This window comes from Colius striatus, chromosome 1 (assembly GCF_028858725.1).
Source record: "Colius striatus isolate bColStr4 chromosome 1, bColStr4.1.hap1, whole genome shotgun sequence".
Classification (NCBI taxonomy): Eukaryota; Metazoa; Chordata; class Aves; order Coliiformes; family Coliidae; genus Colius; species Colius striatus.
The window spans coordinates 165,306,668-165,323,200 of NC_084759.1; the positions used below are offsets into that span (position 1 = coordinate 165,306,668).

Here is a 16,533-nt window from a genome sequence, read left to right on the forward strand (position 1 = left end):
TCTGTAGGCAATGCAGAGAGATAGACAACTACAAAAAACAACTCAACACAACAATCCCAAACTCATGAATACCTTCCAAAAATAATTACAAAAGATTGTTTGGACTATTCAAAATATTTTAGTTTTTTTGTCATATTAGCATGTATAAATTCAAGGCCTCAAGAAGATTTGAGGGTGGAGAGCCCTAAAGCAGACATGTAGATTCAGAGATTAATTAATCTCTGATAATTTAAAAGGAATCTACATTTGAGTTTCCTTATAACATAACAGTTACTCTTTCAACTTGAGATAAAATTATTTTACCTGGACAGCATTATTAAGCATACTTCTTGAAAAATTAAATAACTTGCCTCTTTTCAATGGATATGGCTTTTATCTGAAAGTTTTAAGTGATATAATTTTTGCAGAATTTCATACCTGTAACAGAAACATTCAAGAAACTTTCACAATTACTACAAAAACACAAGACTCTTACCTGATTAGCAGGACATTTTTCAATATGAGCAACAATAATTTCTCCTGGCAACTTGACTAAGATGTAGGAAGCCATATTACATAGGGCTATGTTGTTTCCATCAAATGTAATAATGCTCAGTTCAGACAGTACAGAACATTGACCTAAAAAAGAACTGTCATTTAATGAGGTTACCAGCAAACTGAAGACAGGACTCTTCTCAAAACTCTCAGTTTTAGGGGTATTTGCTTTCCTATATATATTGATGACCTTGTTCTGCAGACAGCACACTAAGCCATAAGCAGAAGCAAGTATCTTACATTACTCAGTGGAGATACCTTAACCTACTGCTATGTGCCCATGGTAGATGAGAAAGTTTAATCAGTGAAAAATGTTGCTTATGTCAATATTTTACAGATAAGGTCAATGAATCTCTACATTGTGAGATAAAATATATGAATTAAAATATACATATTTTTGAGATACTGATAATGAAAGACTGCTCTGTCCTATCTTCAGACAAATATTTAAAAGTGCGATAGTGGTTTCAGTAATACTGTGAGATTTTTAACATGACTTCTGTTTGGTGGTTTTGGTCCCTTGGCAGACAGCCATCTGCCAGTTTCTTCAGTTTCTTAGTAAAAACTACAGTTAGAGACAACTGAATTTTGGGATTCTGTATGTCAAAAAAGGCTAATGTTTAATTGGTTTCCTTTACAAAATATCAAAAGCTCAACATGTCTCCTGATAGAAGTTCTGAAAATTCTCAGCTAGAAAAAGCTGATGTTCATGTTGCAGATTTCATTCCAATGTTTTCATTCAAAACAAAATATTTTTACTCTCCTGAATGTTAATTCAAATATACTAAAATGTTTAATATATTTCATTTTGTTTGCTGGTGAAAAGCTCTTTTAAATTTATTCCAGCATTCAATTTCATATTCACACTGTAATAAACCATTAATTTGCTACATAAAATTTACAGATCAAGACTCTATGTTGTATTTAAAAACAAAACACTTACAGGGACATTCCCATTCTGGGCAACAGCTATCAGTGTTAACTTGAAATGGCATTCCTCGAAAACCACAGTCTGGCTTCTGCACATCCTTAGGGCAGTTCCTTGAAAGGTTGTATAACATCCAACTTGTGTTAACACAGACATACTGGCTACACTTGTCAACAGGTTCAAGGTATCTTGGCTGTCATATAATGAAAAAACAACCAGAATCAACTTTATATTGATTGGCCTTATGAAATCCAAGCAATCACTCGTTCATCATGCTGCTCTGAGACAGAACCAGTGTATCTGTGATCCCTCATCATTTATTTCGGAATGAGTTGCTTTTGTGTGGTTGTAACAGCCAGCAATGATGTACACCCGTTTACCAAAATCTTCTTGTTCCACCTAGTTTTGGTGGAATACTCTATTTAAAATGTTGTGCATTGAGGCTACATGTTATACTCAGTAATAATCTGAAGCCTTTTAAGAAATACAGAATCATGCATTCCCATCATTTAAAACCCTATGACAAAGAATGAAATGGAAAGAAAGAGAAAGATAGGCTGAGATTACACAGAAACCTCCCAAAATCCATGGATTATTGTTTTTTCTGCGCCTCAAAGATATATTTTGCTCTCTAGAATCAGCATTAAAAGCCTTTTTTTTTTTTTTCCAGAGCAATACATCCAAGTAGCAGAATATACCAGGGCAGTATAAAAGCAGTGACACCACAATACTCTAAGACTAATTGAGAACTTTAAGATACACAAATAAAACAAAAAATAGGAGATATTTAAAGTCTAATATTAAACAAAAAATAGGAGATATTTAAAGTCTAGTATTACATACATGATAGAATAGGCTGAAAAGCAATAAATATTTTAATACATGAGGCAAGTAAAAATGATCATACCACACATTTCGAAGATGTTGACATCAACGCATGCATCATTGCATCAAAAGAAGCGTTGTCAGCTATAGCTGTCATTGTTTCTGTGCTTGCCAGAGAAACTTGTGTTTCCACAGGCTCTGACGACAGAGCCATTTCACCACTAGAATGAGATAAATCTCCTATAGTCCTGGTCTGCATTTCTGTGGGCTCCGTTAAACTGAAATAAGGTTTAAAAGTTTTCTGAGTAGGGATTTTGTACCAATCTGCTGTTGTTACGTATGGGACTCCAGAAACAGAGAGATTTTTTACTGAGGCTGTATTTCTTGAAAAAAGTGAACTCTGAACTGCAGACATTGTCAAATAAGGCAGGGAAAACTTCTCAGTTGTGGTTGACTTTGTCTTGGTAACATTTCTTTGCTCATGTGGAGTCTGACCGCTTTCTAAAATATCCTCAGTTCTGTCAAATGAGGTTGTGTGTTTAACTTCTGAAGCTGTAAATGAGGTATTCTTCGTCTGTGATAATGGACTTGTAGTACCAGTTGGTTTTGTTTTTGGAGTTTCTTTAGTGCTCTGTGAAGCTTGACTCACTGCAGAAGTAAATAAAGATTTGTGGGGCATATGCATAGGTGTTTCTATGGTGGTAGGAACTGAAGCTGAAGCCATATAAAAGTCCAAATTGGTAACAAAAGAATCTGTGGTTTTTGTAGTAATCCTAGAGGCTACAGTAGTGTCAGAAGCAACTAATAAACTGCCTGAAGAGCTGGGTGTTATTTTTGCAAAAATATAAGGTGCCTTTAAGGATGTAGCATTCACTGCTGTGTTCGTGATCATTGGTGTAGTGGACTGAGTGACAAATCCAGCTGATATGGCTGATACTGTTCCATCTTCTCCTGAAGAACTTACCAAAGAACTCTGCTTTCCTAGAGAAACAGTAGAGATATGAGTAGGAGGTGGTGAAGACAGAGAGAACCTACTGGACCGATTTTTTAAGGTGGTTTCAGGAACTGTGGCCACTAGTAAAGAGGGCATTACAATGGATGTTTTCAGCAACGCTGAGAAGGTGGTAGAAGGGCTTACTTTTAAAATGGATGTAGATAAACCTACATAAGGAGTTGCAAAGTCTATAACTGGATTTTTTGAGATTCTTTGTGTATCTAGAGAAGAAACAGACATTTGGGTAGTGTTAGTGATGATGTCCTACTGATTATGGGAATCAATGAAGAACTTGTAGCGTGAGATGTCACATAAGGTGGTACTGAGGCTGATAACAAGATTGTAAATAAAGATGATGACCTTGTAAAAGAAGGCTCTTTAGGAAGGAAAAGTGACTGAACTTTGTGCCACAGGATCAGTTTTTAATTTTAGATGTGCACTGCTTGGGTAATCTTTAATTTCTGAAGTAGTTATTAATGTACCATTTAGGGGTAATACCAATCTCCTAAGAGGGAACACTGTGGACATAATGAATTTTGTTGACTTTTTAGAAATAGATGACACTGAGAAGGAATCAATGTGCTTTATGTATTTATTTTCTGTTGAGGCTTTACTTGCTATAGACATATCAGAGGTTGATGGGTTTTCTGGAATAGTGGAAGCAGTGGAAAGTACTTTATAAAGGCTTTTGGAGGCAACAGTGACATCTGCCATAGTTTTGAGCTTCAAGGAGGTGATCACTGAATGCATCAGTGTAGATACTGTGTGTGTTACAGATGGACTAGAATAAGTGTTTATAGGGATTTGTGAAGCAACTTGAGGTAAAGATATAGTCATTATGGGTAGAACAGCAGAAGTACTGCCTTTTATTAATAGAGATATCTGCTTGGGAACAGTTGCTGAAATTTCCACTGAAGATAAAAATGCCTTTGGAGAAAAATTAACTAAAGAACTTGCATTTAATGATATCACAGAAGTTTTAGACTTGGCCTTTCCTGTTTCAAAATATGAAACTGTGATTAATCAAGGAAAACTTGTCTCAAAGCTAGAAAATCTAGTAGTGATAGGAATTTGAGGAGTAGTTGAAGTCAGTGCAGAAATCGGTGTTGGGTTAACTGCAGTTTGACCTATGCCAGATCTAGTTATAACAGACAAAATTGACATAGGAGATTTAGATGTGTTTAGTGTCAACTGCGAACCTAGAAGAAATGCAGGTCTTGTGAAAGTTGCTCTGCCAGCTGGCAAAGTAGACAAAGACACTTCAGAGGACACTGCTGGTCCCTAAGAATGACTTACTGAAGGACTCCTGCTCTTTCCAAACCCTGCAGGCAGCTCAGAAGTGACAAAAGATAACTTGGAGGTTAAACCTGATGCTGACGTAAAGGGACAGTTCCTAGCTGAGTGGTTGATGTTTCAAGTGGAAATGGAACTACCACTATGGAAGTAGGTGTTAATAATGAAGAAAGTATTGAAGTAGGACTTGCACTGAGCAGCGTTGTGGGAGTTGCTACTGTAATGGGTAAAGTTATAGATGCAGAAGAACTGACAGCACCTGATGTGACTGCTGAGGATTGAAGAGCAGTTGGAAAATCTGCTGAAGAGATGAGTTTAGAAAGGATAGTAGGGCTGGCTGTGCTGTGAAGTACATCAGAAAGCTTCACTGTATTTGATAATGAAAATGTCAAATAGATGTGTGCATTAGATGCTTCCAATGAATAGAAGTCTGTAAAGGACTGTGCTGACGTATTCATTCCCCTTAAAGTTGTGTTTGCCTTTGTGGTTATTCTGTCTGTCACACTATGAGTTGACTCAGTCCTTGAAGTAACAAATAAAGGAGGTATCTGAGGAAATCTCATGGTGTTAGCACCTGTGTGAGAGATTAACAATGAAGGTTTCGTTCCAGTTGCTGATTCTGTAGGTGCCACAGGTATACCTAAAAAAAACCCCCCCCCAAAAAAAAGGATATTTCACTGTCTTTCATGGATTATTGATAAAGCAAATCTCTACTCAAGCCACATTTAGCAAATCAGGGCATAATTTTTCTGTGAAGATAACTTCCAGCAATTCCATGTTGCCTGGAACTCATCTGACTCAAGAAGTTTTCTAATTGTCTTTGCAAATGAAGTAGTTGAATTTTTACTATTAGTAAAAAGCTCAAATTTGCAGAGTAATTTTGAAGCAACAAGGAAATTCCATGGAAAAATCAGTAAATCCAAAATAATAGAATAGTTTTAATAAGCCTATCATATCTTTGAAAGGCAGTATACTGTATGAGCTGGCTTTGTACTAGCAAATATCAAGCATAGTATATTTAATTCAAAACTTGGAAAACACAATAAGAGACTGTATTAAACAGCAATTGTTATGTTTAAAGGATACTGTATCCCCAAAATAAGCAAATAATGTGCTTATTTTACGTACTAAAAGTTATGAAATAGGTGCACCGAATTTGTTAACGGTGGCTCTTTTACAGAAAGATCTAAACTTTACACCACAGCAGTATTTCTTCCATTTGTGATCTTTCTTTTATATACATATATTAGCAGTATATAGTCAAATATTGTTGTGGTGAGTATAACATCATTACAAAAGGTTAAATTTAACACACTATTAGAGAAATTAAATAATTCAACTTTAGATTTGGCTGGTTTGGATGTAGGTGTTGTATTAAGGATGACTGGGAATGGACTCTATGTCCCAGAGAGACATTCTTCAACAGAAAGGTGTTCTGGTAAATTGCTTAATAAAAAAACCCAACACTATACATTTGATCAAAACTTTTCCTGGGATTTCAAAACTGATTTATAAGATCAGACCATTATGATAAAGTGTACTTACAGTCTTCTGGATAAACACATTTAAGTGTGACCTCATCAAGGATCAAATTTTTGGGACAGTATGGCAAGCATCCTTCGACCCTTTAAAACATTGCACAGTTAATTCTAAAGCCACAAAAGAAATTAATTTTCAATTACATTACTTTGGCAAAAGAATATGTTTTAATATCTTCCCCATCAGGAATTTGAGAACTTTCCAGTGTAATGGTAAACACGATATTTTGAGGCATTTTAAGAGCAGAAAGACATTGAACAGCTCAATTCTGTTTCTAAGTTGCTAATAATCAATTCTTTGTGTAGGCTGAGAAACACAACAGCTTTGGACTATTGTGCTTCCATAAGCAGGTGGCAGTTCAAATCGCTAAACAGAAAAGTTTTCCATAGGATGATAAACTTCTCTACAAGACTGCTGTTTTGCCCAGGCATGTTCAGTTGAGACATTAAAATGTTTAGATTGGCTCCATAGAAAGTCTCATACTTGTGCAGCTCTACCATAGCAGAGTGCAGATAAGTTAATATACACCCTTATTTTTACTTTTGGGGTGGATTTTTAACAAGAAAACCATGACATTAACAACCAGTGTGCCCATGTGAAAAAACAAATAATACCAACACTATAAATTAGTAACATTCATAATATTCCTAATCATAAACTGCATATGCCTGGGGAGATAGTCTGAAATTAAAACTGTCATTTCTTTTCCACTAGATTTGTGCCTTGAGTTTTTAGGCATTTTTCCTTTTCTCTTGTTGTGGTTTCATAGATGCCAGGGGAGACCCACAGAGACAGGAAATCTTGTTACTAAGTAGAACGATAACAGCAGCCGTGTGAAATCCCTCATGTCGTGCCATTGAGCATCTCCATGTAAAATTCCCTTGTCTTACAGGAGAGGGCATAGTCCGTCCTTACTATTGCTACAGTTTTTGATCTCTGTCAGATATACACCAGAAAGATGTAGTCACTTACAGCAGCATGGGATGCTGGTTTAGGATGTAAATATAAATCCATAGAAGGGAATAGTCTTCATTTAATTTACTAGATTTTTACTTAACCAATACTAGAAACTAATCCCCTGGGCTAAATACAAATTCTTTATTCTTGTGTTGGAAGACTGCACGTAAACAGTAATATACCGTGGGAAATGAGAAGCTTGTTAAAAATGTTTTCACATGACTTGTGAGAGTTGCTCACAAGAGTGATACTGAAACCTAGGTGAGTGAAAATGAATGAATATTGCAGCTGCAGTAATTTTCAGACAGCATATGGTATACATACTATTAAAAAAAAACCCAACATACAGTAGCAATACAAGTTCAATCTGACTTACGGAGGAAGGAATTTACATGCTGTTCCTTCAGGATCACTACATGTTTTAACACAAGGATTAGCACAAGATTCATATCGCCACTCACACATCCTTCTATAAGGCACAGATGCACTGAGTTCTGAGAAAGAAGGAAAAGTTATTATTTAGTCAATAAGCTACAAGTCTATAGTCTTTCCTGTAGAGTATATTGAGATTTTCAGAAAAACAGTGAAAACTGAGTAGAGAAATTCTTGAGACCTTTCAAATAGGTGAGATTTTGTTCATTTTCAGTTTCAACTATTTTAAATTTGACCAAGCTAAAAGACACTGAAGCTTCAAAGATGCAAACAACTAGTCCATTCTACAATATATTCTGTTTAAAAACCTTACAAATAAGTTAAACACAGATGAAGTACTGCTGGCTGCAGAAGCAACAGCTACCCCATTAACTTAAAAGAACATATATCTATAGCTCATTAACAAGATGTTAACATGCGTCTTTTTGTGTCATGCCACGCTCATTTTGAAGAGTACACCGAAATGTAGTTCAAAGATAAAATGACCATCATATCTGCAAAAATTACAAAATAATACCATTTGGAGGCAGAATAGAAGACAAAGAGAACAGTAATTAATAGGATTTTACAAAATCATCGTTACTATTGCTGATGAAAGGCAAGGGCTCTGAAGGCAAGCGGAAAATAGCACACTTATCCCTGAGGATTACCCAAAATTTACCTTCAATAGTAAAGCTACTCAAACGCTTGAATCCTTCTGAATCATCATACTTTGCGACTTTTACACCGGATGAGGTGAGAGTGATGAAAAAGCCTTTTTTACTGTGCAGTTCGAAGGCGCTGAGCCCTGGTGTCCAGAGGCCCTGGTGGTGGAAGAAGGTGGCTCGTCTCTGAAAGGAGGGATTTGCCTGCCACTGTTCCAACCCAATGGTTTCGTTGTCATGTATGTAGAGAAAGTAGTTTGGTCTTTCAGCAGACTCGAGGGAAACAAGAGAGGGAGCTTCCACAGAATAATAATAACAATAATAATAAAAACCAAATCATAGTAAGATTTTCACAGAAAACAACTTAAAAGTGAGTTTTAAATCTACGTATTGGCTGTTAGGTGGATTCTTTTAAACAATTGCATCTCACAAAAACAACCCAAAACAAAAAAGTAAGTTTTTTGTAACAGCAATAAAAAAAGTTAGATAATGCAGGATCTAAAGGAGACTTCAAATGATCACATAATCCAGAGCCACCAGAGATGTTATCAGTTAGATCAAAACTACCGGTAGGTTACTGCTACCAGCCTTCAAAATGATTCATAAGCAGTCTCAAATTGGGACTTGCTCAATCTGGGAGTTTTTTCTCAATTTCGAACAAATATCTAACAGTTCAGCTGTACCAAAAGTTTCAATAGTAAAGAACACCACACAAATATTGTAAGAACATGCTTGACTTCACCTTTATGTTAGGTATTTTTATATCTAGTCATACTCATCAATACAATATATACATGTGGCCATATAAAAGACTTGACCTCGATTTGCTCTACCCATGTCAGAAATATTCTCTGAAAATTTAAAAACTTAGAAGATTGACTTCATATTTAGTTTTCAACTTGAATCAAATCTTGAAGTGTCTTTAATCTAGATTAATACTATCTTATTCCTTGCAGATATGAAAACTACCTGCGTACTATGCCGGTACAATGAATATTTTATTTCCATGATACATCACTTGGAGCACTGACAAGACTGATTTAATTCTTCTGTTCTAAATACTTCCTCGTTTCAAAATCATATCCATAAACCTAATTTCTCCAATGCAAAATTGTCAATACTTTGTGAATATGGTTTCAAATTTTACTGTGAAGGCAGCGCTTCTCTGTGTTGATTTTTGAGGATTTGGATTTTTTCAGCAAATTGAATTCTGTGAGAGAGCAACGACAAAATCTGTACCAACCCAATACACGTCAAGAAAAGAAAACATATATAGAAGGAAAAATATTCAAGTATATTTCTTTGTGGTTGTATAGTTTTGATCAGTCTGATAAGTGAAAAATAGAGCTTAGAAATAGCTGTTGATCTTAGAAGCTTCCTTCTACATTGTATGGAGATGCTGCTCCTAAAGAGTGTGGGAAACAGACTGCTTATTCTGAGCACACACTTTATAATCCACTGAAAGTCACAAAAGAAGGAGAAAATATAAAGTAGAAGTGATTTTACTGGAGGTAAAAATATTCTGCATTGACCTTTAGTGTTGCTACTTGCTAGATACCTGTGCAACATTTTCTGCTGTCCAGTTATACAAACAATTTTTTTATTTTTTTCCACACAAATGACTTCTATTCACCTGTATTTTGACATATGTCTAAAACAATCTTTGAAAATTCAGCTTTTAATCTGGCAGTGAGGTTTTCCAACATTAAAAACAAAAAAGTTAAAAAATCAGTATTCCTCCACAGTTTTGAAACTGACTGCTTCACCCTCATTTATTCCAGTAACTAAAAACATCTGAACTACTTTAGGAGATTTAGAAGATGCATCAAAACTCATTTATCTAGTTTGAAAACTATGTGTTGCCATTGGCAAAATTGTTGAGACCACTTACATAAATCTTTATCTTTGAAAAGACCGGGAGTTATCATGAAACTAAAATATATATTTCCATATGCTCCGCTTCTAGGCAGGGGAAATATCCTTCTACTGGAAATGTTAGCTCCTATAATTGTGTCATTCTCTCCATAGCTTGCCAAAATATAGGGTCCTTCACCAAGACCTATGGAAAGAAAAATCAAACAGGAAAAAAAAATCCTCCTTGCATAAGACACAAAACCTAAGTCTTAGTTGACATAATATATTGCCTTACATATCTCACCAGACCAGGAATCAAATAAATTTGGAACTATAGCTCAGTTCCTCAAGATATTATGCTGGAGTAGATCTCTATCTATCTGTTCAAGGTACTCCCTTATTCTTTGCTTGCTGCCCAGAATACAACAGAAATAAAGTGAGCACAAAAAAAAAGTGTGTCTAGTTACCCTCACAAAATGACCTGCACAAGAAAGCATTTTGGGTATTTAGGCTTTTACATATTCTTATTTCTACACCTTGAAAGACGAGCAGAGAAACTTCCATATTATCCCTGAAACAGACACCAACACTACTCAAAGATCTACAAGGCAATTACCTCCCCCCAAAACAGATTTTGAATTATAAGGCTGTAATTCGTCTTTTGGCAACAATATCGCTTAAGCAGCTGTCTAGTTCATCCTCTCCTACAAAACACTTTCTTCTGCCCTTGTACTGCTCCATTTATTATGTCATCCTAAATGATTCAGCAGTGAAGTGTATCAAATAAAAAATAAGCATCTCATTTTTCCAATCTGGTTCATTACATCGTCATTGAAAAGCTCACGTCAATATAACAGAGACAACAGCTTCAGTTGGCACCACTGCCAAAATGGTCAACCATGCTTCACAACAAACCCCTGGAGCTATTTCTGCTGGGTTGGAAAGGCTCATAGGGATGCATCCAGATACAACAGCACCCATGTTTGCCACAATAGCCTACTGAAAGAGCCAAGAACAGCATACTTCTAAAACCTCACCTTGTGAGTAATAAACAAAATACGCACGCTTTGTGAAAGCTTGTAATCCTTACAGTGAAAAGGCTGAACTCCTTCCCATCCTAAGCCATCTGCTTTCAAATATGACTCTTCCAAGAGGGAAGGAATTCTCATAATAATGAGATTTGGCTCAGCTAGAAGCTGAACACCCATCTCTGAAGAAAACAGCATGAAAAAACCTAATGTTTTTGTATGAAAACTATGTTGGAGCTCCTATGCACATGAAGCCCACAAGCTTACCACAAAATGACCACTTTTAAAGAAATGGTGAGACAATTTATCTGAAAAAAACCCTATTCTAAGTTTTTTAACATTTATCCCTGCATATTAACAGAAGTCCTCATCTCAAAGGGTGTTTTGCCCTGGTGGGCAGCTAAGCACCATACAGCCACTGCTTGCTTGTGTGATAGCATGAAAACCAGGGAAAGTCTTGATGCTCTGTAAGCAGTAGGTAAATCACAGGTGTGTTATCAACATTGTTTTCATCACAAACCCAAAATATATCAGCATAGTAACTACATGAAGAAAATTATTTCTGAGCCAAAACCATGCACTTCACTACTTTTTAAATAAGACAAAATTGTCTATTGCAAATACATTATGGAAAATAGCTATACCTAGCAAGATCTACATGCTGCTACTGAATTGGGACAGTCTCCTTGGAGGAGAAAAAAATCATCCACTGTATGATGCTTGCTATAGAATAGAGGTCAATAAAAAAAAAGTATTGTAAGCCACATTCATATTATTGCATTTAGTTACTTTTCCCTTTCTTTTCAATCTCTTGCTCCTTTCAAAGCACATGTACAGTATTCAAATATAGGAGGGGATGTCACAGGAATTTTGTTTGCTAATGAACACTACTCTCATTCTAAGGAACCATTCTTTACAGTATAATACCCACGAGACTTATGTATAAAACCCTGCAACCTATCAAGTTCAAAATATAATAGGTCTCAATTCTGAAATGTACAATACAAGCACAAGCTAACAACCTCCTAGAACTTGTCGCTGACCGCCAAGACATGCTGTATGGTGCTTTAATCCACCAATGAGGTTATGAATTGAGACATTAGGGATTACTAAAATCATTCAGCACAGTTGGGCCACTGACCTGCAGCCATTAAGTACAGAAGCAATGTTAGAACTACATACACCAAGTCAAAGAAAAAGCTGATTGATTAATTCAACTGAATTTTTAACTGAACCAAGGCAATCTCTTTTATATGTCAACAAAGGAATGAAAACCAAAACAAAGCAAGTAACTTCAGAATGAAATCCTAGATTATAATTGCATAGTGTAACAAATGTTCATAAAATTTGAAGGGTTTTTTTCCCAAATATCTTATTAAATTAATTATTAGAATGATTAATCTTAACTCAGTATCATCAAAGATACACATATCCACACTATGCATTTTTTGATAAAAGGATTTGAATTTCCCTGTGGCCAAAGGAAATTAGTTCAGTGAGGTGAAAACTTACATAATAATAATTATGTACATATAACCTTCCAAGATGCTCAGTAACATGCCAGTATTTGCATTCCTTACTAGCATAGGATTGTCTGTTTGTATTTATATAGGATAAATCTCAAGTAACACACAAGATACTGCACAGAAAAATGGTATTCTAGGTATCCATAGCAGAAGAGGAGGGAAGAAAAAGTCAGTATAATAACATAATGATGTTAAATGGGCAAGGAATTTGTCACAAAATGCCATACAATACTCCAGGCTGTTCATACAAGTCACCTCTTCTTTTTAATGGATTTGAAGATCCAGTGAGCTCAATGGATTGTGACCATGCAATCCTACTCTAGGGAACTGGGAGAACAGAAAAGAGAGAACTCCCAACACAGCTGCAGCTGACAGAGATTCTTCTCAGCACAAGCTACAAAGAGTTCTGTTTGCAGTGTGCACTGTATCATGTTTCATCTGAGATGCTTACAGCTACTATGTTTGTTTCCATGCTGCCACTATCCCTGGACATAAAGCAGAAAGGCCTGTAGGGCCTTGCTTTGACACCTTGCTAAGCTCATTAAACTCACATACTCAAATCAAGAGTACAAAAAAAATTATCATTCAAACTTAAGAGAGGAGAAAAATTATCAAACTCTGTTTTCTTAATCAGTTAACAGATATTTGTTTTTCAAAGAGAAACAAAGTGAGGAGGGAAGAGATAAATATCCCAAAATACCATCATACAGAAAGAAAGGTAAAAGAACGGCATGTCAAAGATGCCTTTCATGTTCTAGAATAGTCGATGTGAAGAATTATCTACAACTGTAAAAATGGATTCCCTTTTGGAAGCAAGGAGTACAGATCTGTTGCTAGCACATAGCTAGCTGGTATGCTAGAATAATCAGGTGTATTCAGCAAGGTGTATAAATCAAAGACACTAATATCAGATACTACATACCTTGATTGTAATATTCACAGTCATAAGCTAAAAGAAAAAGAAAGCAAACACATTATAATTACAAAGCAGCAACAGAATCTATGCAAATCTGCACCCTAAAAATGCAGATAATTTAAAAAATGCACTTTTATTAGCCAATGTTTCATTTCCCATTGTGTATTTGTATCAGTGACTTTATTTCCTTAGGCTTTTATTCAGTGACATACAGCTGTATTTTAATGGATGCTCCAGGACAGCAGACCTGAAGTATGGATTATTCTACAGCCAAGAACTCTTTTTACTCTCAGTGAAAAAAAGAGCAGATTGACTCTCTTTGCTGCCCTACACAGAACACTGGACACACCCCAGATCTGGTGTACTGATGCCTTTCCAACAGTCTCTGCACTGGACACCCTGAACACAGTCAGTCCTCTTCAGTAAGACAGTAAATTCTGCTATATAAGACTAGCAGCTAGGAGACAGATAGCTTGCAAAATGTGAAGAGGTACATCTTCGTCCACTCACTTCTGTCATATTTGTATTAGTGGGCTGCAAAAGGCCAAAGATGCCTCAAAGATGAGCTCTGGTGCGAGGCCAGCCCAGGTACATACCACAGAGCGAAGGAGATCGCCAGTGAATTGCTGCTCCTTGCTGGCAGCATTTGTGGGCATAAGCTGCAATACTGGTACACAAGCACTCACAGTCTCCACCGAGATTGCAGTTGCACGTATCTGTGTGACAGTTTTTGACAAAAGAAGTCACATCAATCTGAGGGAACAAAAGAAGAAGAAAATTAAAAAGAATAATAACTCCTAGTGTCTTAATTACAGGAGCTGTACAAATTCTTATTGCACTATTTTCAGGAGGATAGCTGCCTGTGGATTGACTGAAATAAATTAATACAAAAATAAGGAGTTTTCTACAGTTTGGGTATCCTCCTATACAAAAAGTATAATTTGAATTACAAACTTTTACCTACATTACAGGTCAAGAGAAAATGTCAATCAGTGACTATTAACAAGTATGTTTGTCCACACACTTGCAGTTTATCGATTTTGGAGATTGTATTGAAGCTGGCAGTTCTGTTCTTATAAAGCAAATACTGCCATCTATAGTCATCCTGTCAGTTTTGCAGATCTGCAGCTCCGATTACCAAGTAATTTGGTAATTTACCAAGGGAGTTTTGGTCAGGGAAAGAAAGCTTGAGCTCATTGGTGACATTTTGCAGAAAAATCTTAGTGTGTTATCAGATTTTATTATACTTGTCCGCAAATCTTCATTAGATCAGAAACCCACATCCTCACACTAAAATCTTATTGTCACTATTTCATGGGGTTCAATCATCTTTTTTGTAATGTTCAACAACGTTTCCAAAGCAGCGTTCTTACTCAACATATGGAGTGTTTAAAACATTGCTTTTTTCAGATTAGGCTCTGGTCTAGCTCAGTTGTAGAGCACTCAAAAAGCACACGTCAGAATATTGAAATACCATCACATTAACAAAGCAGCACTTATCTAACATGGAGACAGCTTCTCAGCTGGCAGTTGCTAGAAGCTGCCAAGGATACAAAGACTGTTTTTTCTGCCTTCAGTGGAGAGAGATGCCATTTTCCTTTCATCATTTTTTTTTCATTTTGATATACTGCTGGTGTGGGGGGCACAAGCACTAGCTCCATTGAAAATAGCTGTAACAGCCTTGCAGGATCCACCAAAGATCAGATTGGCTACAAAGAGCTCAACCTGTCTCTCAAGTCTGGAGGACATCATCTCTCTTTGGTTTGGTGACTTCTTGCTGTTGTGACAAATTGCAAGCCTCAGGTCAAAGCTCCTGCTGAGTTCAGCAGTTATGAAGAAGACCTTTTTTATTGCAAGTGTTGATGCTTCTCAGCCCCCACTGAGTTCAGTGTTTAGCTGGCCAACTGCAATCCATCAGTCACTGCCAGCCAGAGATGCAAGATTTTGTGTCCCTGAAAATGGGGTTTTCCAGCCTCAGCTGAACTCCAAGGCCGCCTGTGCTGTGAGGAGCAACTTGCCGCCATGTGCAGCATGATCCTCTGTCACCCACACAGCAGCAGAGACCCTAAGTGCACTGCTCCAAGCACATCCTGAGACCTGCGTCTACATTTTCTGTTCACTCTGTGACCCCTGCTTGGGCGTTTTTTGCCTTGGCACCCAGTTTCCTACCCATGCAGCCAGCAATCAACCGTAGATATCCTTGATAGGAGGTCACTTTACATTTATAAGAGCTTTATTTTCACATGTTGATGAGAGTGTTGTAAAAACACCAGAAAGATGTTTGTTTTGCAGGCTATCCCACCAAGATGGATAGATGTGTGTGTTAAAATGCTTGACTACTAATTAAGTGATGTGTTATGCACCTGACATGCATTTTTTAACATAATTATGCTAAATATTTGGCTTAATGTTTTCAAATTTTCATCACAAAGCAGGTAAGATATAGAAAATGAATGTTCAAGAGAAAATATCTTTCTTTGTAAGTTATAATAATATAGCTCCTTAAACGCTCTCAAAAGTTCCATTTTTGTTTGTTACTTTCCACTTTGAAAATACACTCATCACTATGTTCTCAGGCACACACTCAAAAAATTCTTTACATAGTAACTAAAGTCAACATTAATAAATCTCTTGGGTTAAGCTACTGCAACCTCCTCCTCAGGCAAATTCCTGACCATGTTGATATCAAACTTCAGTCCTGAAAGTCAGGAGGTTTAGTTGGGAGATCTGATGATCTCATTCAGTATTAATAGTCATAAAGAAATAAGAGACTGAGATGAGATGTCGTAGTGATTCTTGCATGCACAGGTGTAAAGATGCACCTTTGATAACTAAATGTCTTTGGGAGGCTAAAAACAGAAATCAGGAAAAATGCATAAAGCACGTCTTGCATTGATAAAGAGTAGACTAAAATGGAATAAAAGATACCCACACAAGCTATTGTTATCCCCATCTTTTCTAGGCTGAACTTGAGGACATTCTTTTAACTCATATCCCAGGCTTAGTCAGGTATTGGGACAATAAGAACATCAAGCCTCGAAGTTTTTATTAAAAGTAGATTAT

General features: G+C 36.4%; 1 protein-coding gene across 1 annotated transcript in view; it reads right to left on the reverse strand.

Moving 5' to 3' along the window:
* OTOGL (otogelin like) overlaps positions 1-16,533 on the reverse strand; it is a 97,197-nt gene that overhangs the window by 25,349 nt on the left and 55,315 nt on the right. The window contains exons 31-39 of the mRNA XM_062016903.1: positions 14,067-14,223; positions 13,477-13,503; positions 10,038-10,205; positions 8,164-8,442; positions 7,447-7,564; positions 6,120-6,199; positions 2,370-3,502; positions 1,478-1,655; positions 476-618 (exon numbers count right to left, since the gene is read on the reverse strand). Of these exons, the coding sequence (XP_061872887.1) occupies positions 476-618; positions 1,478-1,655; positions 2,370-3,502; positions 6,120-6,199; positions 7,447-7,564; positions 8,164-8,442; positions 10,038-10,205; positions 13,477-13,503; positions 14,067-14,223 (2,283 nt within the window). The remainder of the gene's footprint in view (positions 1-475; positions 619-1,477; positions 1,656-2,369; positions 3,503-6,119; positions 6,200-7,446; positions 7,565-8,163; positions 8,443-10,037; positions 10,206-13,476; positions 13,504-14,066; positions 14,224-16,533) is intronic.